At 40.7% G+C, this 26,674-nt stretch overlaps 1 protein-coding gene across 2 annotated transcripts in view; it reads left to right on the forward strand.

Moving 5' to 3' along the window:
• The window catches only part of PREP (prolyl endopeptidase), a 201,297-nt gene that overhangs the window by 171,698 nt on the left and 2,925 nt on the right, over positions 1-26,674 (forward strand). For both annotated transcript variants that reach the window (XM_074990809.1, XM_074990810.1), the window contains 4 exons: positions 5,553-5,689; positions 15,191-15,285; positions 17,778-17,909; positions 21,737-21,893. In XM_074990809.1, coding sequence (XP_074846910.1) covers positions 5,553-5,689; positions 15,191-15,285; positions 17,778-17,909; positions 21,737-21,893 — 521 coding nt within the window. The remainder of the gene's footprint in view (positions 1-5,552; positions 5,690-15,190; positions 15,286-17,777; positions 17,910-21,736; positions 21,894-26,674) is intronic.

Below are 26,674 nucleotides of genomic sequence, written 5' to 3' on the forward strand. Positions count from 1 at the left end.
TGATTATTTAAAGGAAACATCAAAACCTAAGGGACAGCATGAAATAGAAAGCCATGGGTGAATAATGGGAATTCTAAAGAAGCGAAGGTAGAGAGTGAAAATATTGTCAAAAAAATAGATTTACAGGTTGCCTTCTTCACTGAGGATGGTGAGCATGGTATGTTTTACAACAAACCCATCTCTGGAATGCAAGTTTCTTTAAAATGGATAGCTGGGATTTCTTTAATGATTGATTGGATAAATCAAAAATGGGTGCATTGAATTACAGAAGAAGACCAAGTATTTATTGTTAGATTTGAAGTCATTTGTGCTTATTTCTTATGCTTACATGTATATTGCTTGAAAATTGCGGTCCTGATTCTCTTTCACACAAAAAGCCCTTTGCACTGCTCCAACTGCATAAAGGATCCTTAAGATAACCACTCCAAGGCTGCTTAACACGCTGAAGTAGCACCATGTTTTACACATAACAAGGGTGTTTTCTCAACAATATAGCACCGCTTGCTGGAGGGCTGTAATTTTGGAAGTGTTTTTTGTTTTACTTCCATCCCATTAATTAATCAGACGAAGCTTATTTTACAAGGAGATTTGACTGAAGCCTTTGTCAAAAGTTTTTATTTATTTATTTTTATTTTTGGTATACTGCAGCTACAACAGACTTACACTATTATCTATAAAAACAAAACAGAAAAGCAGTCATGTAGCACTTTAAAGACTAATGTGCTTTTGTGGAGCAGCCCCACTTCTTCAGACTTAAAATTTTTATTTATTCTAGTATATTAGCAATGGATAATACACTGTAGCCGCCATAAGTGGATCTCTCTTAGCTCTGATGAAACAGAAACTAATAGTACCCTGCAGTAAACATTGTCATAGCCTAAAATTAGGCACAAAATACCATCATTAGACATTCTTCTCTCTGTAGGGCTTGCCCTTTGCAATTTACCTTTGTCTCAGATAGAAACACTTCCCATTATTGGTCCTATGGATAGACTGACTTCAGAGAGAGCACCACATTTAAAGTGAGATTGAATCAGTTGTAAATAGTCTATTGAAGAAGTTTAAATAGCTTCACGTAGCTCTGTGTCTGCTGGATTGATTCCACATCCTCTGCTTGTTTGCAGGGACAGAAGGGGAGTAATCGTTATTTTAGTAAAGAGAGTTGGAGTGAAACACTTTTAAATTCTGAACAGCAATGTCACCTTGATGTGCTGGTTTCCTTTGTTGTCTTTTCATTTTAAAGGAGTTTTTAATCTAAACTGATGATGATAATGGCTTAAAAAAAAAAACCTCTTAAATCAATCTTCAGGCAGTTGTTAGAAAAGCTCACATTTAGAAATAGGGAGGGAAATTACTGGCAGCCGATAGCCAGGGGAAAAATAACTGATCTGCCAACAGCAGTAGCTGATGAAAAGGTTTGGAGAGCCAGCTCCTCAGCTGATGGAAATTGGAGTAGCTCTATTGGAATCAGTTGATGGAGTTTTTAGAAAGTCTCTCCCCAGACTTTTCAGTACTAGTCTTTGACCAAGTGAAATGCTTTAACTCCTGGGAGTTTTTAAATGAGTATCTTAATGAAAAACAAAAACACAACAAAAAAAATCCCCTTTTCCTAGTTTTAAAGCTTCCCAGTGAATTCTGATTCACGTTCCATGGTTGACAGCTATGCTCATGACGATGACTAGAATCATGTTAAGTTGGGTAAAAGTGATATGAGGGTGTGTCCCTAATTTTCATAAGTGGTATCTGATATGAACTGGAAGTAAATCAAAGAACGCTTTTGTGAAGCAGAGGTCAAGTTTCCAGGGGGGTGTCATTTGTGAAATGACTTGTATTTGTTTCACTTTGATTAAACAAAATTTGGTGATTTTTTTTTTTTTTTCAAGTGAGGCACCAGAAAGGCTTCAAATTTCTTCACTTTACAGCTAGTGCTCATAATAAAGATACATACTCAATACCATGTGTTAGAAAGGATCAAATTTCTCTTGGGTCTCAGCGGATAGCTGTAAAAATAACTCCTGTGTTCAGTGTGGTGTTATAAATATGTGTCTCACTTTACTTTGAAAGCAGAAAGATTGAAAATAGGCAGCCGTGTAACAAATGTCATTTGCTTTTCTTTCTTTTTAGTTTTAATTAGAATAGAAGCTGTAACTAATGAAGCTCATCCATGAAGAGTAACTTCCTAAGTTAAATTGTTATTAACTGAAAGGTTTAAGACAAGCATTTGTTTACTGGAGAAGCACTAAAGGTTTTTTTTTAATCCAAATCTGTTTAAATATTAGAAATGGGGATTAATCACGAACATCAGCAATGAAATTGAAATGTAAAATCCTTTCAAAAAATACTGTGTGCTTGTTAAAAAGAACCTGATTCCATTTCCAGTGTTTAAAATCTTCTGTCTGTACATAGAACAAATACAGCACAGGTAGAAACGCTGCAAGTTGCCACCCCAAAGTGCCTCAAATCTAATCTTATGGGGCACTTCTGAGATCTTAATTACACCGAAATAATCGAGTTTAGTTTACACCTTTTTGTTGTTTTGGTGCAGGTCTTTGTGTGGACACTCCTGTTTCAAATTAAGATGTCTTTTGGTTTAACTCGGTTTTTATTAAAATCAAAATAGGAGACACTGAGGCAAACAAGTGTAGCTACAGAGAGACTTGCAATGAAATAACAAAAGGTGAAAGCCAGCTCTGTTGTTCAAATGTGCAGAACAGCCACAGCAGCGAGAGTGTTTGGAGCTCAGCTTTCAGGTTCATACACCCTTTGGCCATCTCAGGCAGGTAGTTTTTGTGATGTGGACACTTGTCTGCTGGGGAGGAGACAACCTCAGAGTCAGTCCATAAAGGCCATTGGTTTTTTGCTTGTATGTCAGCTCTGTTGTGGTTGGTCTGCAGAGAGCTAGCTAGTTCTGCTTTATTGGCACTCCCTGTTTTTAGCTGCTAAGCTTCATTAAAAAGCAAATGAAATACATTAAATGCTTACCTGATGTTACTTTTACAAGTCAGCAATTTTTGTAGTTGCCACTGCAGTGTCATGCAATCAGAAATGGAAGAGGAGACTGTCTATGCAAGTGAAATGGCCCTCAAAAAATCTGGTATGGAAAAACTTTGTAAACCCCTGATGTAGTCTATGGAGCAACAGTTGGATGATAGCGACATTTGATCTCTAGCAACCTGAGACTTGATTCTGAAACTGCTACCAAAAATTTGAGAGGCGCTGTCCCCCATTGCCAGTGTCCTGGCTCTTCCAACTTCTCATGAATTGTCTTCCACTATGTTTAACCTGATTTTTTTATCAGAAAATTCAAAAATCAAGGATGGAGCTCAATACTCAACCTCTGTCATTGTGGAGAGCATATTAGCCAAGGTTGCCAAATGTGACAAATCTTGCATGACAGTCCCACATTTGACTGCCCTGTCATGCATTCCTGTGTCTCAGTAGACTCCAGTGTGTGTGGCTGAGCAGCATAGTTTTTTTTATTTTATTCTATTTTATTTTATTGTTGGTCTAGTCTTTAGTGGGCTGTCACTACATATTTTCCATAAATGTGTCTGCTTCTGCTACTAATGGAACAACGGTTTCTTCTTGTATGAATATCTAATACTAGTTTCTTTTAAAAAATTACCTTAAGTGGTAATTTATCTTTCTTATTAGTTTATTTCCCATTTGTCTGTATAACTTATCATATTCCTTTCATGATGCTTTCAGTGACCATTAGTCATTTAAGTAAGTGCTGCTCCAGATGAGTCAAAGTAGCAGAATCAAACTCTTAATCATAGAAGATAAGGGCTGGAAGAGACCTTAGGAGGTCATTTAGTCTAACTCCATGCTTAAAGACCTCTGGGGATGGAGATTTCACCACCTCCTTCGGTAACCCATTCCAATGCTTCACCACCTTCCGTTGCTCCTCATTCTGTCATCTACCACCACAGAGAACAGCTTAGATCCATCATCCTCTTCACACTCCCCCTTTAAGTAGCTGAAGGCTGCAGTCAAATCCTCCTTCACTCTTACGCAGACTGAACAGGCCCAGTTCCTTCAGTCTTTGATTATAAAGTATGTGCCCCAACCCCCTAATCATTATCATTGCCCTCTGCTGGACTCTCTCCAGCCTGTCGCATCTGTTCTGTAGTTGGGGTCCCAAAACTGGGTACAATCCTCCAAATGGGAATAATCACTTCCCTCAATCTTCCCGAATGTTCCCATTAATGCCGTCCAGTATGTCTTTAGCCTAATCTGTCTTGTTCACTCTAATCCCCACATCCTTTTCTGCAGTACAGCTGCTTAGCCAGTCAGTCCACAGACTGTAGCAGTGCATGGGATTCATCCATCCCAAGAGTAAGACTCCAAGCTTATTCTTGTTGAGCCTCATCAGATTTCTTATGTCCCAACCCTCCAGTTTCTCTAGGTTACTTGGTATCCTGACCCTACCATACAGTGTTATCTACCTCACTTTCCAGCTTAGTGTTTTCCGTGAACTTGGTGAGAGTGCAGTCCAGTCCTTCCTTCAGATCATAATGAAGATGTTGAGCTGAATGGACCCCAGGATGTATCTCTGGAGCACTCTTTTCGATACTGGCTGCCAACTAGACATTGAGTCTCTCATTGGGTCACTAAACATTGAGCTTGATGATCTAGATAGCTTTCTATCTTACTGTCCGTTCATCTTTCCACACTCCTTTAACTTACTGGCAAGAATACTGTGGGAGACCACATCAAAAGCTTTGCTAAAGTCAGTGTATCACGTTCACTGCTTTCAATATGTTCACAGAGATAGTTATCTCATCATAGAAGGTAATTAAGTTGGTCAGGCATGACTTGCCATTGGTGAATCCATTTTGACTGTTCCTGACAACCTGCCTCTCCTCCATATGTTTCAAAATGGATTCCTTGAAGACCTGCTCTGTGATTTTTCCAGGGACTGAGGTGAGGTTAAGTCGTCTGTAATCCCCAGGTTCTCCTCCCATTTTTAAAGGTGGACAAAATATTTGCCTTTTTCCAATCATCCAGGACCTCCCCAGCTGCCTCAAGTTTTCAAAGATAATGGCTAATAAGATGTTTGGTTTTATTTTGGCACATAGTTTTAGGACTGTCAGTCAATTCAGAGACAAACCGTTTCACATACTCTATGGATGATGATAGCAATGGCCTTTATCTGTTTTTGCAGGAATAAGTTGTTAAACTACAGGGAAAAAATTAGTCTGGTAGTTCTCAGATTTGTTTCCCTTAGTGGTAGGCACCTGAGTTGCACAAGGGTTGTGCTCCTGCACACCCTCAAGTAACTCAAATTTTGTGCAAGCTGGGGGAGAACCGCGAAACATGCCAGTGCTGGTCAGTTTCCTGGCTCCCAGAGTGGCTGGGAGCTGGGAACCAGGCAGGGGAGGGGATTTCTACTTGCACTTAACTTGCGTTAAGGTAAGTTAATCACAAATCGAACTCATGTGTATCAGGGGTTTACTGCAGAGCAAAAGCATACAGTATAGCTTCTTGTGACTTTATGTACTTCCCAGCACTAACAGTACTTCAAACATCTTTCCTCTGTGTTGTCCTAGGTTTTCTACCCCAGCAAAGATGGTACCAAGATCCCAATGTTTGTTGTCCACAAGAAGGGAATTAAATTGGATGGTTCTCATCCTGCTTTCTTGTATGGCTATGGAGGTTTCAACATCTCTCTTACTCCAAGCTACAGGTAAGGAGGACACTTTTGACACCTGTTGTTCTGGCACCTTCCTCTGAAGCACCTAGCACTAGTCACTGTTCAAAGCGGGTTTCTGGCCTGGGTGGACCATGGGTGTGATTCAGTCTGGCAATTCCAGTGTTGTTGTTTTTTATGTGCCTTTGTAAACAGGAGAAAATCAGTCATCGTCCGGAGGGGAAAAATTAAAGGATGTGTTTTCCTTAACATTTGCAGCTCTTCACTTCCTTCCAACTACTGAAAAGCTTTTCCTAATGCTAAGTCCAGAAGCGGATACACATGGGTCCTTGCTAATGGGAATGTTCCTTATCATTCAAACAGTAAAAGATGACCAGCACCATAACATAAGTGCAAACTAGCCTTTTAATAAAATATGGCAAGATCTTCCGAGTGTTAGAAGGCACGAACTGCTGACAGAAGCTACCAGTACAAATTCCCCTTCACTAAAGCTGGCTTATAGCATCGTTACACAATTCTGGTACACTGTTTTTGGCTGAGACATTAGCTCATTTTTGGAATAATTAAATACATCCAGGGAATGTGACTCACTTGAATCTGTTTTAAATGAATTAATCTTAATGCAATAAAGAAAATTTCAGCCTACCATGAACTGCCTAATTTTAAGAGAGAACTGGAGGCCCAGCTATTATGAAGCATGTCTCGCAATCTCAGTGTATTTAGTCATGCAGCATCCCTTGCGAGACAGGGAAATGCTTTTATTCCCATTTGGCAGATGAAGTGCCAAGGCAGAGGGAGACAGGTGACTTGCTAAAGATCACACAGTAAGTTTGTGGCAGAACAGGGATTCAAACCCCAAGCCTCCTGTGTCCCAAACTAGCACCCAACCACTAGAGTATTGAGTCTCTCTTTCTCAGTGCTTTCCTCATTGCACTCAATGGGATTACATATGGGCTTAAAATAAAGTATTCATTTAAGTTCTTTGCTGAACTGGGACCTTAGAATGTGTCTTCTCCACTCAGTAATACAAATATGTATGTGTGAAGAACAAAGAATAAAAGGGAGTATGTATAAATGTGTTTCTTTCCATACAAATCATGCATCAGAGATCAAAAGCGATGAGTTTGAAACACGACTTCCGGTCCACAGCAGCCTGCTTGACCCATCAGTAGCCTTTTGAAAGGGAGCAATGTTTACTTTTCACCAGCAAGTGAATGTTTACTGTAGGATTGCCAAGATTTGACACTGCAATTATTTTACAGTTTTCAGTAGAAACTAAATCCTGCTAGACACAAGGTCTTAGAAACTTAAATAAATGGTAAGTACAGGATAAAGAGATGCTCTTTACACAGTAGGTTTGCATCTTGCCGCAAAAATAATGTATTATGAAACAGTCCTGTTAAATTTACATGCAATAGTAAGAGCTACAGGAACTTGTATGCTAAAATTCTTGCATTAAACTTGGCAAATTTCATTAAAACTTTTGCGGACCTTATTCTTCCATGGTTATTGTGGTTATATTTGCATATAGCACTTATAATTTTCTAGTCCAGGAAAAGTGTTCAATAGGATTCTCTTGCAGAGAATGAAGACAGAGATTGATAGACAGCTCAGGGAAGAACAAGCCAGCTTCAAAAGCAAAAGATCTTGTACTAACCAAATACCAACTTTCAGAATGATCGTAGAACAGTCACTTGAGTGGAACTCCCCACTGTACATAACCTTCATAGACTTTGAAAAAGCCTTCAACAGTGATGATAGAGATACTCTGTGGAAACTGCTGCAGCACTATGGCATCCCATCCAAAATTTTTAAGCTGAGTCATTCAGTGTACGAACCCTTGACATGCCAAATTATTTGTGATGATGTCTTGTCAGTATGCTCTCAGGAGTGCAATAAGGGTACCTATTGCCACTTTTCCTGTTCTTGATCACAATGGACTGATTATGACCAGGACAACAGATGGCCATCAACGAGGCATTCAGTGGACACTTTTCAGATATCTAGAGGATGGGGATTTGGCTGATGATGTCGCCCTCCTCTCACACCAACATGAAAGAAAAGGTCACAACCCGAGACAAAACTGCAGCAATGACCACTGAGCATTAACAAGGGAAAGACCAAGACAATGAGGATCAACCAGTCCAACAACACCACCATCACACTGGGAGGGGATGACCTGGGAGACATGGAGCAGTTCACCTACTTAGAGTGTGTTATGGGCAGAGATGGAGGAACAGATAAGGATATCGGTGCCAGGACAGGGAAAGCAACACCTGCATTCAAGACTCTCTGTCCCATATGGAGTTCACAAATATCTGTGAAGACGAAACTGCGGATCTTCAACACAAATGTGAAGAGTGTGCTCTTGTGTGGATGCGAGACCTGGAGCGCTAAAGGGTCTTCAGATCACAAAATACAGACATTTATAAACAGATGCCTGAGGTACATCCTTCACATCAAATGCTAAGACTTCGTCACAAGCAAGGAGCCTTGGAACAGAGCAGGAGAAGAACCAGTAGACATTGAAATCAGGAGAAGAAAGATGGGATGGCCAGGCCACGCTCTCAGAAAACTACCATCCAGCATAGTCCATCAAGCTCTCACATGGAAAACGCAAAAGAGGAAGACTGTGGACCACCTGGAGAAGGTCTACTGAGATTGAAGGACAACAACTGGGGTACTCTTGGAGTCATCTGGAAGTTTTGTCCCAACACAGAGTGGAGTGAAGGAGACTTGTAGATGAACTGTGCTCCACTTGGAGTACAAGGGATAAGTAGTAGTAGTAGTCCTTCATACCAAATACATTGTATACAACAAAGGACACTACTCTTATGATGGGCTGTATCATGAGATTATCTGAATGCCCTCTTTCACAGTCTTTCAGAAGCTACATTTTTTAATTTTTATACTCGAAATCATTTTTAAATGTTTATGTAAGTATTGTTCAACCACTGATTTATTATTTCCTAATAGGGTGTGATGTGCTGTAATATATTGGGGAAGTTGGGGTGGTGGGGGAAAGCAAATGCTGGATTTATTTGATTTAGAGGCTTATAAAGCACAATAGGCATGCCTTCCTAATGCTCTAGGCATTCCTGTTAAACTTTTTAAGAGTACACCAATTAAATAGATCAATCAATTCCCTGCTCTAGATCCAATAAAACACCCTGTGATAATGTTAAGATAATAGAAATTAACTGACCTCCATGCAGTCCCCACTAGAACACATCATGATTGCCAGCCCTTCCCTTATACCCAGCTCTTCCAGGGCTGAGGATAAGATGTAGGACCTCAGTTTGCACCCTGAAAACAAGTGAACTCTGGCTGTTACAGAGTTGGGGCAAAAGTGAGTTCTGAAGGCCATGGAGAATACCTTACTTGCCAGCTACTCGTTTTGTTCTGCTGCTGGTGATTCAGCCTAGTTGTCTCCACTGGCCACAACTGTGGTCACATGCCAGGCACAGAAAACAGTTTTAGGTTCCAGGTCGCTTACAGATATTGTAGCTATAGAGAGAGTTATTGACAGAAGACAGAGATGTGTAATAGGTCATTGTGGTAGGTGAGTATCAACCTTCAGATATTTCCCTCCTCCTGACTGGCTTCAGCTTGTGATGCAGACTATGTAAGTGTTTTCTATACAGTAAGTTGATAAATGTACATTGCTTTTAATTACTCAGATGAATTCACAAGTCCACACAAGATTTATTATTTACATCGTGGTAGTGCTTAAGAACATCAATTAAGGACAAAAACATCTGTTGTTTTGTTGTTTGTGTAAATAATAGTAAAGGAGCTTTTACAGTCTTTGTCACGACACAACAGTTAGATGAGACAAACAGGCTGTGTTGAGGGAGCAAAATTGCAGTAGAACTATTTAGTGGTATTTGTGTTTTATTGGTGCTATTACTACTTAGCAGAAAAACTAAACTCTGAGCTCACTTGCACATAATAAATTGGAAGCTGTAATACTTTATAGTCCTTGCCTAAGATATATACTAAAATAAAACTACATTTAATGGAAAAATTCATCCTTGTTCAGCTTTTTTAATATTATTTCATGTCTCCAATGAATGAGTCCCCCTACCCATAGAAAGAGAAGGGCTTTGGGGTTTGTTTTTTTGCCAAGATAAATACTCCATGTTTTTATTTGATCTCGTTGCTCCTTTAACTTAACAAAAAATCCAAGGCATTCCATCTTCTTTTTTTTTCTTCTTGGTGACTCAGTTCTTTCCATTATCCTTTGTTCAGTTAAGTAAAATGCTGCCTACCTAGCATTTTATATTATAGCTTCCTAATCCTGAGGATCTGCCTTCTTTTGTTTCTCTTTGAATGAGAAATTGTAATGAGATTCAGATATTTTAATGCAATTTTATGTATTAATAAAAAATGTACATGAATTTCCTTTTTCTGGTGGCAGTAGAAATAAATGTCCACAAGACACTCCAGAAAACTGTGACCAGGAAGCTCTGACTCTGTGCTTCCCTTCAGTCTCTTTCTCTCTCAAACTCACACACACACATTATTTCAAAACAAAAAAGCAGTCCAGTAGCACTTTAAAGACTAACAAAATAATTTATTAGATGATGAGCTTTCATGGGACAGACTCACTTCTTCAGATCATAGCCATACCAGAACAGACTCAATATTTAAGGCACAGAGAACCAAAAATAGTAATCAAGGTTGACAAATCAGAAAAATTTTTATCAAAGTGAGCAAATCAGAAAGCAGAGGAGCAGATGGGGGTGGGGGCCGCGAGTCAAGAATTAGATAAAGCAAAGTATGTAGAAGAGCCCCTATAATGAGCTAGAAAATTGCCATCCCGGTTCAAACCACGTGTTAATGTGTCGAATTGGAATATAAAAGAGATTTCAGCAGCCTCTCTTTCCAAACTGTTGTGAAAATTCCCCTTCAGTAAAACTCAGACTTTCAGGTTATTAACAGAATGTCCCATTCCATTAAAGTGCTGGCTGGCAAGTTTGTGAATCCAGGACGTATTTTATGTCTGTCTTATGCCCATTAATTCTTTGTCTGAGAGATTGAAGTCTGTCCAATATGTAAAGCATGTAGGCATTGTTGGCACATGATGGCATATATGATGTTAGTTGAGGAACATGAGAATGTGCCCATCCTTCTGTGAATAACCTGGTTAGGTCCAGTGATGGTATCTCCAAAATAGATATGTGGACAAAGTTGGCAATGGGCCTCGTTGCAAGGAAACGTTCCAGGATTGGTATTTCTGTGGTATAGTCTGTGGCTGTTGATGAGAATCCTCATAAGGTTGGGAGGCTGTCTGTAGGCGAGAACAGGCCTGTCACCTAGGGCCTTCTGGAATGTGGCATCCTGATTAAGGACAGGTTGTAAGTCTTTAATAATGCACTGCAGTGGTTTGAATTGGGGGCTGTAGGTAATGACCAATGGTGTTCTGTTCTTGGCTTTTTTTTTTTTTTTTGGCCTATCTTGAAGTAGCTGGTCTCTGGGTATTTGTCTGGCTCTGTTGATTTGTTTTTGTTTTTTTTTTTATTTCTCCTGATGGGTAATTCAGGTTTATGAATATTTGGTAGCGATCTTGTCAGTGGGATCAGAGCAAATGCGATTGTACCTAAGGGTTTGACTGTAAACAATGAATCTAGTTATGTGTGCAGGATGGAAACTAGACGCATGTAGGTAAGTATAGCGATCTGTGGGTTTCCGGTGGAGTGTGGTACTGATCAGGCCACCCTTGATTTGTACTGTAGCGTCCAAGAAATGTATCTGTCATGTGGAGTAGTTGAGGCATACTCCCTATCTCTCTGTTACAATTCTTTCAGTCTTTCTCCTTTACATCATCTTTCCCTTCAACACAGTTCACACAATTCTTTCAGGTTTTTTCCCTTCAAATGCATTCTACCCCTCCTAGTGGGAAACCCTTATTAGGCCATCTGGCTGAGTGATGCCCTCACTGCATGGCCTGGTGCTTTGGGTAGTAGCTACATTGTGTATGTTGGCATGGTATTTAGTTATTAACAATCTTTTTAAAAATGTATCATACCCAAAAAGAGAACTGCAGCTGTTACTGTGGTTACTGCTCACTACATCTTAAGGAAACTGCAGCAGCATAGGAAGTGTTTAGATCAGTAGATCCAGAAGTAAATACAATTAAGGAACAACAAAGCAAAGTCATTAAACCAGTTACGTTAGTGATCTGTTTTTGGATATAAGCAAAATATCTGTCTCTGTCTGGACTGAACAGCAGGATTTAGAATCAGTTCTAGTCAGATGCCTGCTGTAGCATTGTCATCAGTCATGGAGTCTGCATAGTCTGTATAGCAATACCACAGCTAAAATGTGTGTTTAAGCTGATGACATTCAGTGTGGGTTTGACAAAGCTCCTGTGAAAGTATTATTTAAAACCCACTGGAATGCCTCAGATCCTGCTCTTTTTGCTGTGTATATGCTTTCATAGTTACAGTAGAAGCAGTTTATAGTATTTACTGAAATGCTGATTGTGAAGTAAACTCTACATCTAAATTGCAGCTCCTGATACAGAGCAATATTCTGCCAAGTCCTTAAGTAAGAAGGTAGTATGGAGGAAGTGCAAAACAGCTCCCTGTCCCCTCTCAGAGCACACACAAGGGTCAGGCAAAATAATAGCCAATGTGGTCTGCAAAGCATAGGAGCTGTTTTTGACCTACTGTCTGTAAGGCACAAAGCCCCACAAAGGAAGCATGAGGAGGCAAGTCCATGGATTTATTTTTTCCTTTTCTCTACCAACACATTGGCCAGCTGCACAGGAAAGAGACAAAACTGCATCTGTCAAAAGAATATGTCTCAGACATACAAAGTCTGTGCATCCAAGATTTCTTGGAAGCATTTTGTTCTCCTGAAACAGAATTCCTCACCACCACTTCCTCCTGCTCCTGTGGGTAGTGCGTAAAGGCACAGTCTTTCTCATAATAAATATCCACTGACAAGGAAGCTGTTCTATGCACGTGGGGTAACATTTTCAAAGTTTCCATTTAACTTAGGACCTATGTATCACTGAAAGTCAGTAGAATCCAGACTTTGTATACTTTTGCAAATTTTAACCACAGTGGCTATGTCAACACTAGCCAAAAACTTCAAAATGGCCATGCAAATGGCCATTTCAGAGTTTACTAATGAAGTGCTGAAATACATATTCAGCGCCTCATTAGCATGCGGGTGGCCACGGCACTTCGAAATTGATGCGGCTTGTCCCGACGGGGATCCTTTTCGAAAAGACCCCGGCTACTTCGAAGTCCCCTTATTCCTATCTGAACGTAGGAACTTCGAAGTAGGCAGGGTCCTTTCGAAAAGGAGCCCCATTGGGACAAGCCACGTGGCTGCGAGCCGCGTCAATTTCGAAGTGCTGCGGCCGCCCGCATGCTAATGAGGCGCTGAATATGTATTTCAGCTCTTCATTAGTAAACTTCGAAATGGCCATTTGCATGTTTTTGGCTAGTGTAGACACGGCCAGTGACTCCTTGTTGTCTTCCAGCAGTGAATGAATGCTGAGTTTGATCTGAGTTGTACAAAAAAGGCACTGATAGTGATGTATTCAGAAGCTGCTCAGGAACTGGGTTGTTTTGATTTTGGCTTCAGTTATTTTAAATAGGTATGAATAACATATTTTGAGTTAAGTATCAGAGGGGTAGCTGTGTTAGTCTGGATCTGTAACAGCAACGAAGGGTTCTGTGGCACCTTGTAGACAAACAGAAAAGTTTTGAGCGTGAGCTTTCGTGAGCAAAGACTCACTTCATCAGATGTGACCAGCATCTGATGAAGTGAGTCTTTGCTCACAAAAGCTCATGCTCAAAACTTTTCTGTTTGTCTACAAGGTGCCACCGGACCCTTCGTTGCTGTTACATATTTTGAGTTAGTGAGCCAGTGCTGAATCAACTATGTCCTGTAATAGCCAAACAGTTTTCCATTACCCTTTGTATGGTATATGCCTGAAATATAAATCTAATCTCTAACCAAAACATCATGGAGATCAAAGCCTTAAAAATTGATTTGCTGCGAAAAAGAGAATTCATATTGCCCTGGGTGAGCTGATGACTGTAGATAAGAAGTCTGTTTGAGGGGGATTGATCTTTTGGGTGAATGATGAAACTGCTGGAACTTCTTTTCAGTTCCCCTTCTACAATTATTTTTGCTGCAAAGTTTACCCATGTATATGTCGTGCAAAAGAAGTCATCAGTAGGTGTTAATTGCTTTTAGTGATGTGAAAATATTGCTGTTAGTAACTATAGATACAGAGACGCACTGTAACACTACCCTTTTTTCCTGGATTTACTTAATAATTCGGTCGGTGAGTTTGCAAGAATAATTATGCTTCTCTAGGAAGCATTTGACTGAAAACATATGGGAAATGACTTTTCAGAAATTTTTCTGAACGAATCTTGTAAGTGGCATCAGGGCGTAACAATATCCAATCCTTATGCATGTGATTTAATGAAAATGATTCACATAAGTGAGGATTATTTGCCTGCTCAGGAGTTTAAAGTTGATATATAGTTTAAATCAGCTGGTGGAAAATTCAGATTGGCGTAAAGTCCCATGTTTTACTATTCTTTTCCATGTATTCCTGGCTTACCATGTGGACCTCCTGCTCCATTAAGCTTCTGTCTCAATTGGTGGGAAGCCAACATTTCCCTTTCTCCTTCCTTTTTGGTTGGCAAATATAATTTGTGACATTTAATTAAATCTCTTTTCAAAGATATTAATTATACTAATGTCTTAGTAATTTAATATTGAGGTATTTCTATATGGTCTTAGCTTTCATCCAATCTCAGAAGATGCCAGGGAGGTCAGCTATTGAAATTTAGATTTTAATGTTATTTTATTTTGAACAATGTAACTAAAGAAAACGGTGGTGTTGTCAAAAACTCAGTGCACAGCACTGATGCAAAGATATGTTTTAAGAATATTATCTCTTTTACAAACATAACCTTGTGTCAAAGTCAAGTGATGTTAAATACAAATTTAACGTCTATTCAGCGAATTCTGCAATTTCTAAATAAAGCCATACGAAATGTCGTCGGTCTTCTTCATTTGTGTTTAACGGATTTGCTCTTGTTTATTGGTTAGCAAATAGGTTGTTTCTCTGAAGTGGCACAGGGCCCTAGACACAGTGGAGGAAGAGTTTAGAGAGTCTTCCAGGAGGGCATCTGTGCTACACAGTCTATCTTCCCACATTGAGGAATTGGGAGACTGTCAAGGAGCAGAGGCATCTCCAGTCAATCTGTGGTTGCATAGAGCTTGCTGGCCACTGCCCTTGAGCAAGGCAATAGGATGAAGACTGGAGTAACTTTGCTTTCTTTACATCAACTAATATCCCCATGGAACACTGCTCAGCCAAGTCTAGCTACTCACGCTTGGCAGAGAAGCAGGATTTGACCACGTATGTTGTCACTTACGTTATGCCAGAGTCTCTTTTGCTGTTCACACAGAACTGGAGGGGGAGGTGAGAAGAGGGAAATATGGAGGGGGCAGGAAATCAAAAGTAATCTTCTAGTTTTCTGTTTTGTTCTTCAGCGTATCAAGACTTATTTTTGTGAGGCATCTGGGTGGTGTTCTAGCCGTGGCTAACATCAGAGGAGGTGGCGAGTATGGAGAGACCTGGCACAAAGGTAAAACCTTCTGAATGTAAAAATAACTAATGGTCTGAGCAGTGATGCTGACAAGGGCTGTGTATATATTGCATAGTTAACTCACGTGATTGGCACCTGCAGTTAGCCAAGCCAGGGTGCGAGTGTCCCAATAGCAAAGTAACCCTTATGTTAATAGGTCCTGCAAATTTGTGCAACCGCTGATATATGCCTGGGGGAATATTCCTTTGTTCATTACACAAGGATGCTTGAGGATTCCTTTCCAGTCAGTTGTGTGTGGGAGAACTTGTCTGCCCTTCAAGGAGAATGTGGGAAGTTGAATTATAAGCCCATCTTCACTGCAAAGTGGAGAACCCATGTTTTCACCCACATCCGCAGCTGGATAAGATAACTAGGGCTTAACGCACCTCCAAATCTAGATCTCAAGCTTGTCTGGATGGACGGGAGCAAGCTTGATACTAGAACTCTGATAAGAGCTCAGATTAACTGTGTATTGTGGGTATACTCAAGATTTGTCTGTCCTCTTTCTCTGTTTGTTTACCCAGATAATTATGAAAGTCCAAAATTTTGTCAGTCAAACTTACAAAGCTTGTGATTCCCTCGTATTATCAGGGGTTTTTTTCTCCCCCAGTTAGATTGCTTTGGTTGTTGAATCCCACTTAAAAAGAATTACAACAAATTCTGAGAATGTTTAACAAGAAAATTATTAGGCTTTTTTTTTTTTTTTTTTTGGTAAAACAAGATCAACTTTTTGCGTTCAATGCAATATTTGAAAATACTATTTATCGCAAATCCACTTTCTAAATATATCTATCAGTACCACTTTCTATTTCTGTTCTTTCTCATAGTAAAGTGATTTTGTTCAATATTGTTCTTTCATCTCCTTCTGCTGTAACACATTTGTCTGGACATTTCATGGTAATTAACTTAATGACGTAACGGCTTTATAAAAAGCAGTAATATAAACTCACGTATGCACGTCATTGCTAACGTGTCCTTCAGTAATTTGAATTTGGCCATCAGTTTTTAATGAGATTGTATTTTGCTATGAAAATGCTTTTTAATACCCCCCTGTTTCCTGTTTAATTTAATTTTAGCTCAAGTCTGTTATCTCAATTGCATAATTAGGTATGTTTCTGTTCTTTGTTAACTGCAGAGACAACTAGTACAGATATCTGTTTGTGTGGCTTTAACTTCATGAATAGGATCCTGACCTTAGATCAGACCAGAATTACTCTGTATTCTGAGTAAAGCACAAAAATGTCTCTTCACTTATATTTCTCCTCCACTGTGGCAATTTTCAGAGTTAATTAACAAAGCATCCAATACGCCAAGGACACCTTTTGCGCCATCTTTGTGTAGGATGAATTATGTATTCTGCATTTTTAAGACATTTATATTTTAAGATGTTATACAGTTCTGCAAAGAAATCGGTACAGCTGTAGCCTGCCCACATGAATCTCTTTACAAGATTGGAAGGAAGGTAGCCTTTGCTATTTAAGTCTCAATTCCCACCTAATTACAGTTCCTAATTAGCATTTAATTACCCATTGCAAGACTGTTAAGGTTAGATAAGGGTGGCATATAGTGACAAAGCGTTATGTGACTTTTGATCAGGAACCATTTCCAGTCTCATCTTAAATGAGCTTCTTACATGGGAAAATGAAAATTGGAGTTTTGCTCAGTTGTGAATCCTGTGAATATCATAGGTTGGAAATTAATATTCTTTATTTTATGTAAAAAAGTTGCAGAGCAAAACTATCTCCTATATGAGTTTAACGTTAAAGTATCTCTTGCGTAATAAATTTTCTTTCCCAGCTTTTTTTAATTGTGCATATATTTCCCCTTACAGGAGCCTAGTTAAAGTTTTGTCTTAAAAAACCAATAGTAGCCTCATGATAGTAGATACATAAACTCAAATTTGAAAGCTACTGTTGTCTGTCTTAAGAAAATGCCAAATTAAGATCTCATTTGGAAGTCACAATTCTGTCATAGCTGTTTTTCATCAGATTTGAAAACAAATAATAATAATACTCAGTAAACTACCAAGTATGTGTCTGATGTCCAGCAAACATTTGCATTAGCATATATTTACAGCAGTAAGTTTGAAGTCTTGTCCTCTTAAAACTCTATCAGTGAGCTTAATTCTGTTAAAGTTCCATTAAGGCTTACTTCAAGTGGAAGTCTATGTGGTTATTTTATGTAAAATTGGCACAGCAAAGCTTTTAACTGGAATCTCAGTAGTAAGGCACATTACATGTTCGATCCTCACCGTAGATATGTATTATTCAAGATTTTTGAAAGCATTAGAGTTATTGGCAGAGCCATTTTATAATTTCTGTGTTGGAAGAGGTTTTTGTTTTCCTTTGTCGTTCTCAGCTGCATCAATTATTAAAATGTTCATGAAGCTGGAATACATCCTAAGCATTTATGAATATACCTCTTTTTGACTGGGTGCTATGAAATGTATTTTATACTGTACAACTAACTGATTTGCTTTCCTTATGTGGTAGGTGGTATCCTGGCCAACAAACAAAACTGCTTTGATGACTTCCAGTGTGCAGCGGAATATCTTATCAAAGAGGGCTATACCTCTCCAAAGAAGCTGACTACTAACGGAGGTTCAAATGGGGGTCTCTTAGTGGGTAAGAACTATTTGCCTATTTACCGTTATATGTCTGCTAGCATGTGGGATTTTTCATAAGCTGCGCACAGAGAAAAATTTGTAAGAGCTTGTAGGTTTAACAATTGGTGGCAGGTTACTGTGTTAATGCAGAGTGATTAAATTCCACTTAAGTCTCTCTTGTGATTCTGTAGCCTTTGGAAAATGCCAGCCATTGAGAACTACGTGGACTATTGCTACCCATCCTTAAATGCATGTTCTTCATGTGTGTTGGAACCTGCCCTGCACAGAATTTGCAACAGACACTGAGCGGCTGGAGAAATGTGAAGACTGACACAAATATTTGGTTAGCTAGCTAGCTAAAGTCCAGTTGTAAATGAATGTTTTCATTATGAAATACATTTGGGAAACTTCAGGAAGATTCTCTAGCAGTTCTCCACAGTAGCAGCCACAGATGGAGCATTTGGCCATAGTTTATCCTAAATCTTCATAGTTAGCCATGCCCCTAAATGCACGTTCTGTAAGCCCCTGAAGAGAGTGGCTGTAAGGTTTCCTACTCTTTATCTACCTTTCTGTGGTCTGTTCTGCGCACGCACATATTCTCTCTCATACCCATCCTCCCAGTCACAATGGCATTTCTGTTGTATTTAAGGTTTTTGTGCGGAGATAAGTAACTGCAACATTTGGCCCTATGCTCATTGTAATGAGCTGAAAAGAAGAGCACAAGAAACCAATGTCTGACAAAAACACATAGAAGAAAAATTAATTAGAAATAATGGTAAAATTATTATTCTCGGGACTAATATCAATCTAACACACCACTTATATGTACATCTTATTTATGTATAATTCTCTAGTTCATCTTTACTCAGAATACTTTAATCTTAAATATAGAAAGTCCATCCCAAATATTAATTCTCATGTTCTAAGTAAATTAAGAGCTGCCAAGTTTGTCCCTAATTAAATCCTTACTCTCTCATGTTCCCAGGTAGCGGAGGGGACAAGGGAAAAAAAATTACCCCACCCTAAAAGGAGATACAATTACGAAGAATAATGGTGTGTTTTTTTTTAATCCTGAGAGGAGCGTGCTGCAGTTTGACAGCCTAAGGCGGCCTCTGCTGCTCGTACTACTACCCTGGCCTCTTCCACTCCTACATCTTCGAACATAGGTCATTGACACCTGTTCACCAGCCTCTCCTGTCCTGCGCAGTCTTTTCCGGTTCTGGCCAGGTGTATCTCATCTTTTCTACTGAAATAAAAAATATGTATTTAAAGAAAAAATATTTCACAGAATTAATGTTTTGGTTTAAGCATCAGTAAAATTAGGCTTTTACTTTCAACTTGCTTTCTGTTTGGCTACAGGGGACTTACTAGAAGATACTGTACATTATAAATTAAAACAAAAGTATAAAGGGAAGTGCATCATAAATATTGGGTATTGATCTCTTCAGTTCAAGCACAAAAAGTCCATTTTACAGGTGCATTGAGAATTTAATTGAGAGCTCAATTAACCATTTACTTGGTCAGCCACCTTTTCTGTTTTTTATTTGTATATGGTAGTTCAGTTACTTATGAAAATATTACTTTGTTTTATGCCTGACCAAACTTTAATAAGTCTTTAAACTGTATTCTATCAAAAGAGAGCTTTATAGACCTGGAATCATAGTTCTCCAGTTTGATTTCTTTGATGCATAAGGAAGAAGGGCTTTTCTTTCATTCAAGAAAATCAAACTGCTATGTTTTCATTGCTCCTTTATTTTGAAATTCTTACCTGTGCTCTTTCTTCTTCATAGCAGAACTAGATATTTTTTTCTCTCATTACCCAAAGGATTTCAACATAGCTATTCATGTCCTTGTCTAACAACTACTCACAGCTCAGTTATCAGGGCCCTATGCTGTATTCTTTCAATTTGCATTCATTGGGGAAAAAAAAAAAAAAGATTGTTGGCCTTCTTCCAAAATGCTGTTTCCTTTTAGTCTGGTTACTAAGAGGTGACTGTAAATGGACTATGCCATAGTACGTGCCTCTTTCAACTGCATAACAAGATTTCTTTGTCTGACATGATAGAATCGTCGTGCGAGGCAAAGGCTGAGGTTGCTGCACAGTGTGAACTAAAAATTCCCCTTACTTAAGGAGGAACCCTGTACTGTACTGTTTGGTCTCATGTACTAACTTTAATAGACAATTGGAAGATTTTGTGGCCTTTGGCTTCTGTATCAGCAATTCAGGAATTTGTTAGTGAAAAGCTAAAATTCTATGGAGAGGGAAAAGTAGAGAAAACTGTAGTATTGGACAGTAACGTGCTTTGGTTCTAGCGATTAGTCATATATAGTCCTTGAAGTGGGGTAGCCATTACTCTTTAAAAAGTAACTTATAGTAATAGGACAATGGTAAGCATATGGGAACAAAATGCAACCAGTATATTAAAAATGAACTGCTCCCTCTATGACAATTCTATGAGGCCATATCTGCACTTATGGGCGATGTCTACATGAGACGGTTTTGTCAACAAAACCCGCAGAGCATCTGCACACATGATGCAATTTGTTGACAGTCTGTGGATAAAATTTGGCACTTCTGCCAACAGCATTCTTCCTCTCCGGAATGAGGAAGAACTCCTTTGTCAACAGTTTCTGCCAACAAAAAAGCTGTGTAGATACTCCAGAGGGCCGTCTATCAACAAACAGGACTTATGGTTCACCAGGCAGTGAGTGGCCGGGCAGTCTGGCCACGGTCTGTTGACAGAGAGGATTGCACTTTCGATCCACTTTTGTGTGTGGACATGCGCTGTTGACAGAAGTTTTGCTAGAAGGTCTTTTCCGACAGTCACTTCTGCCAACAGATTGCTGTGGTATAGATGTTGCCATGGGGACGTTAGTTTCATAACTACAGTGTCAGCATAACCCCATAGTGTAAGTGCAACCTACAGCAGCAGCAATGTTTTTCTCACTGCTGTAGGAGTGCCACCTCCCCATGTGGCAATAGCTACGTGAATGGAAGCATTTTTCCTTCAGACTAGCTGCATCTCCATGCGGGATTAGGTCATCATAGCTATAGCCCTCAGGGATGTGGATTTTTCACACTCTTCAGTGCTGTTGCTACATCAGCCTAAATTTTAAGTGTAGCCCAGACCCAAATCAGAAATGACTATTTATCAGTACTCACTGACTTGCGTACAGCTGAAAAACTGAAGGAACTCCTAGTTTCATGTAGCAATAAAAGTCTTATGGTGCCATTCACCCAAGGAGAGCAATAAGAGCAGATTTGTGCTTTGTCATTTTCTTTTTCCCAACAGTGATGGCAGAACATTGGAGAGTGCCAACCTCTAATTTAGCAACCCAGTATCTTATGTTATTGATAACCCTATTGATTGTCAGAAGTGAATTTCTTGTTTGAATTCAATTTGTCTGTCAGTAATTACATTCTTGGGCTGGAATTTACAAAGGAGCAGAGAAAGTCAGGCCCTCAACTCTGTCTCAGAGGTATTTGGGCACCTAATTCCCTCAGACTGGTTTTAAAATCCTCTTCTGTGTTCCCACTGTTCATTGGCGCCTCAATTTAGACAATGAGAATAAGTGAATTCCCTGACACACCTCCTCTTCTGAATTCAGTTGCACTTTGACTTGCTTGCAACTGGCCCAAAGCCCATTGAAGCCCATTTCTATCAGGCATTTTTAGCCAATGTTTGTGTTTCAAAGCACTGCATGGGAATATTTATTTTTTTTTACAAATGCTGACTTTACAAAATTGCATGTTGAGCCAAATGTCAGTTGACCATAGCTTTTACTACTGCCTTTACTGTCTCCTTTAGATTTTAGTGATAATAGAATTGTCTTGCCTTTTTCAAGCTGTGTGCGCTAATCAACGCCCCGACCTGTTTGGTTGTGTGATTGCTCAAGTCGGAGTAATGGACATGCTTAAGTTTCACAAATACACCATTGGTCATGCCTGGACAACTGATTATGGCTGCTCAGACTTTGAAGAGCAATTTAAATGGCTGATCAAGTAAGTGCCTTTTGGTGTTTTTAATATACTCATTGGTGTGGATATTGCATTGTGTTGCAGCTGACTGGTAATGACTGAGTCAAGTCTGCTTGTTTTAAATGGCCGTCATCAATAACTGAGTATTGTTCAAACTAATTTTGCCCTCACCTATGTGAAAGGGCTGTCATTCTGTCCCATCCCTTTCCTCCCCATTCCATTCCCTCTGTCATGTGACCCGAATAATGCCATGGATTAATGTGCTTCATTAAATGAAAGAGATTAGGTAGGTGAGGTAATATATTTTACTGGCCCAACTTGTCTTGGTGGAAGGGAGACACTTTTGAGCTGCACAAAGCTCTCCATCTGATACGGGGAAGGTAACCTGAGTGTCCAAATGAAATGCAAGATATAACAGAGTAAGGATCAGGGATTCATGCAAGATATAGGAGACCACTTAAAATGAAGTAATAACACCTACAGGTTGAACCTCTCTAATCCAGAAATCTCTCATCCAGCAACATCTGTAATCTGGCATGATTTTAGTTAGCCAGATGACTGTATCTCATGGCTGTGGCCAAGTTTCCCACTGTCCCATAAAGTTTGGTCACAGCCACCAGTCCTGACTCTGAGTGTTCTGTGCTGTTGCTTAGCTGTGATTTATCCCTAAATATCTTCTAAGAGCCCAGTAAGCAGCAAAAGTGTTGATAAAGTGCTAGACAATATTGACCTCCCATAGTCCAGCAAATTCTCTCGTCCAGCACCAGTCAGGTCCCAAGATTGCCGGACAAGAGAGGTTCAACCTGTAGTTGTAGGACAACAGAATGTTAATAAGCAGTAGGGTGTATTACAAATTGTGATAATGAGCCATGAGACTATTGTGTCTGTTAAGTCCACGTTTTTTAGTGCACAGCAGAGTTAGGAATTTGAGGTTATGTCTACCCTTACTGTAAGCCTAGGGTTTGCACTCACACTCAGACTTAATCCCCACCACTTTTGTTTGTGCACCAATCCCACTAACCAGGACTTGGACCTAGGGTCCCAGGCCCCCACTGGGGTAAATAGTCTGAGTGTAAGTTAAACTGGAACCACAGTTTCAGACCATGTTGGTTTCCAGTATAAGCCCAACTGGACTTGCCAAAAACATACCACAGTCCCACAGGCTTACTGTCTGTGTCCTCTGGATGGTCGAGTTTGGTGGACAATATCAGGTATCCCCACGCTGCACCATGTACAAGAGGCTAGGGACAACACACATTTTGTGAGGATACTAGAAAGTCTGGGGAATGCATGATTGGATGAGGGCCCACATAATGCAGTATAGAGACTACAGCCCCTGGTTAGGTGCCAGGCTTCAACCATTTCTAACTTGACATTTCAGATGAGTACAGATGCTAATGCGCTAGATGAAAAGAAAACTCAGCTAAGGTTCTAGTAACCCTGTGTTTATATTGCCGTCTAGAAGTACCTTAAGAATATGTGAGCACAGGGATAAAACCCCTATTGCAAGGCTATGGCCAGCCAGGGTCTCAGACTCAGCAGTTTTTCAATCCTGCAGCCCAAGCAATGTGAACCCAAATAGGCTGACTTACGCCAGCTGCAGAGTTTTTTATGCCTGTGTAGGGGAATACTGTAGGTTCCCATGTTTTGACTTTTTGAGGCTGTTGTGCAGGTTTCCTGTGAGGATGAGGACCGAGAGGTTAGATTTGGAACGTTCACTTTGTGAAAAGTGTTTGCCCATAGGTGATCGGGTACCTTGGTCTTTCCTCATGTTTTCTGTGTGAGTTCATTCAAGAGCTTAGTGATTGTCTGATACCCACATAGTTTTTGCTGGGGCATTTTGTGCACTCACGGCAACACCTGGGGAGGCGCCTGGTAGGTTCACACGCTCCTCCACAAATACTGTTGGGAGGGGCAATGTGCAAGCAGCTGTGGGGCCAGAGCTGGAAGGGAAAAGATGGGACCAGAGCTTCTCCTCTTCCAGCCACACTGCGCAGCTGCTGACTTTCCCAGGCAGCCTCTGGCTATGCTTCCTGGGAGAGGATCCTGCCTGCTTCGATGCAGCAGCAGAGGGGCACAGCTCTGTCACCCAGCCTCCCCACCAGGTATTGGAATGGGGAGGGAAGAGGACAGGCCAGTGTATCAGCACTTTCCAAGGTTCAGGGAGCCTCTGGCCATGCTGCCTAGGACACTGCCTAGGACACTTCCCAGCACAGTGTGGCACAGGGGCTGTCTCTAGACTGTGTGTATTTTTTAGGATGATACTTCTTTCAGTGTCCCAAGGGCGAAATGAGTAAGTTGAATAATCACTTTCACACAACCACAGCATTGCAAAACGAGTGCTCAGTACATCATGGGTATGTATCCCGCTGTGCCTGGCGTCTCATTCCCTTGCCAGGCATTGTGGAGAGTCTGCAGGAAGCACAAGGTTTCCTGGGAAAGTGGAAATGTCCCATCAGCCACCGCTCTTCCTGGAATCCTTCTGAGGCTTCTGGCTCATTCACGGCCATTTAAATTTCAAATGCTCACCCAGCACACCAGCATCTGCAGGCAGTAGTCATGGATCCCACATTCCTCACCTGCCTGTCAGAGCAATCACGGAATGGGATTCTGCGCAACCGGCAATACGGAGACCATGACTGCAGCAGACCTGCTGTTGAGTTTGCTGTCAGAAGAGTTGGAGGGGGAGGAGGAGGCAGAGGTGAGCTGCTGCTGACTCATGTCCTACAGGCTCAGATGCCAACAGACGCTTTCTGCTCTGGCTGAGTTCCTGTTCACTGTGGACTGTTGCCTTTGGGCTAGGGAAAACAGCAGTGATTGGTGGGATCCATTGTCATGCAGGCGTGGGATGACAAACAGCAGCTATAGAACTTTAGGATGTGTAAAGTCACCTTCCTTGAGCTCTGTGCTGAGCCGTCACCTGAACTGCAATGCAAGGACGCCCAATTTAGAGTTGTGCTTTCCATGGAAAAGCTGGTTGCCATTACTCTGTGAGAGCAGGAGTCACCTGAGGAGATCTCGTGGTCCCCTCTTTGCGTCCCTCCCCACTAGACGCTGTTGACAGACATGTAGGACCTAGGGAACTTGAAAGGTGTATAGTGGTGTGAAAACATTGATGGTAGGGTAGTGAGAATGTGCGTAGATTTGCATCTGTTCTGGTCGTGTCTGGTGTTTAGTTGGTGTGGTCTGTTCAGAGGAGAGCTTGCTTGTAATGATGACCTTGATGAGTTTGGGGGTGTTTGAAGACCAGAAGAGAAGGTTCAGGAAAGATTACTGACAGTATTTGGTCCCTATCAAGTGTGGGTTGTAGTTGTCCAAGGTTGCCCCATGAGGGTTCTAGTATAGGGTGGTAGGTGACAGCTAAGGGTCAGCAGAGGAATCCTGTACTGAAGCAGGCTCTGCTGAGGAGTTTGCGTGGCCCATGTGCTGATATGATCTACTTTTCCTGGTGAAGTGCACTTGATTACGGAAGGCCACATTAAGTGTGTTGAGATGTGTATCCTGGACTTTGTTGTTAGAGTAAGTTCTGAAATGCCTGGCTGTACATAACAGATTTCTTGGTTGCTGCATCTGTGGAGATCTGTGGGAGGACGCATGAGTTTCTTGTGTATAACTGTCTGTATATAATCCACTGCTGAAACTGAGAGTGAGATCCAGGAAGTTGATAAACACGCTGTACACTGAAAGTTCAAAACTAACTTTTAAGTCAATTTCATAATTAGTGGATTTGTACTTTTCTAATTTTGGAAAATTTCTTTAAATGCAGTGGGCCATTTTTTCAAAGGCTACATACCGGCTACATCTACACTACAAGATAAATTTGAATTTAAGTCAGTTAGCTCAATATTAACATGTGACTATCTTCACTTTAAATACCATTAGCTCGATTGAGGGAGCACTAATATCAATATCACAATATTGTCAGAACTGGCTGGGTGTAGCATCAAGCTCAAATTCAAAAGTTCAGTTAAAGGCCAGAGTGGAAATGCCACGTCTTAAAATCGAATTTATTAGCCTCCAGAGGTGTCCCATATGTAGCCCACAATGCCCCTCACTGCTTCACTCTGGCCACTGCTCTCCAGGTACGCAGGAATTAGGTCACAGGAAGACCATGAATTTCACATCGGGACCAGGAACCCTTTGGCTGTGGACTCACATTTGTATGACAGCCTGAGAAATGTCTTCATTTCTTTGCTATTGGTACCGTGAGCTCATCTACCCATTACAAATCGCCCCTGCAGGGAGTTCATGGTTCTCTCTCTACACCTGTTTTTTTTCTGCACTGCCTGGTGCCAGCTGCTGCTCTGCCACACCACTTGACAACAAGGCTGTTGGGGTCATGCTTGCATAAGAGTCTGACAAACTTCATCTCAGTGGTTTACATTTGTGCATGAATTCCTCCCCCCCAGCAGGCCCCACTTAGTCAGGGTCTTTCTTGTGCTCAGCCATATCACATGGATAGCCCCTGACCCAGTAAAAGAACATGCCTACCATTCAGGGCTGACCATGCTGCCAGCAGCACCATGTTCCGTCGTGCACACGGTTAAGGCTTCAAGGGCAGGAAAGATTTTTGGGGGCTTGCAGCTGCCGGAGGGAAGTCTGTCCTGATGGCGAAGATACCAGGGGCCTTGCTGCCAGCAGGGGTGGGGGTTGGAGGGCCAGTTGAGATTCCTGTTTCTGTTACAAGCTCTGTGTATGAGATTTCACTGCCATCCCTTGTGTTGGCAATCAGTGTCTGTGTAGTGAAGAGGGAAGACAAAGATCTTTTTTCCTATACTTTTCTATCCTGTTTCTTGTAACTTTGC

Source organism: Carettochelys insculpta, chromosome 3, assembly GCF_033958435.1.
Source record: "Carettochelys insculpta isolate YL-2023 chromosome 3, ASM3395843v1, whole genome shotgun sequence".
Taxonomy (NCBI): Eukaryota; Metazoa; Chordata; order Testudines; family Carettochelyidae; genus Carettochelys; species Carettochelys insculpta.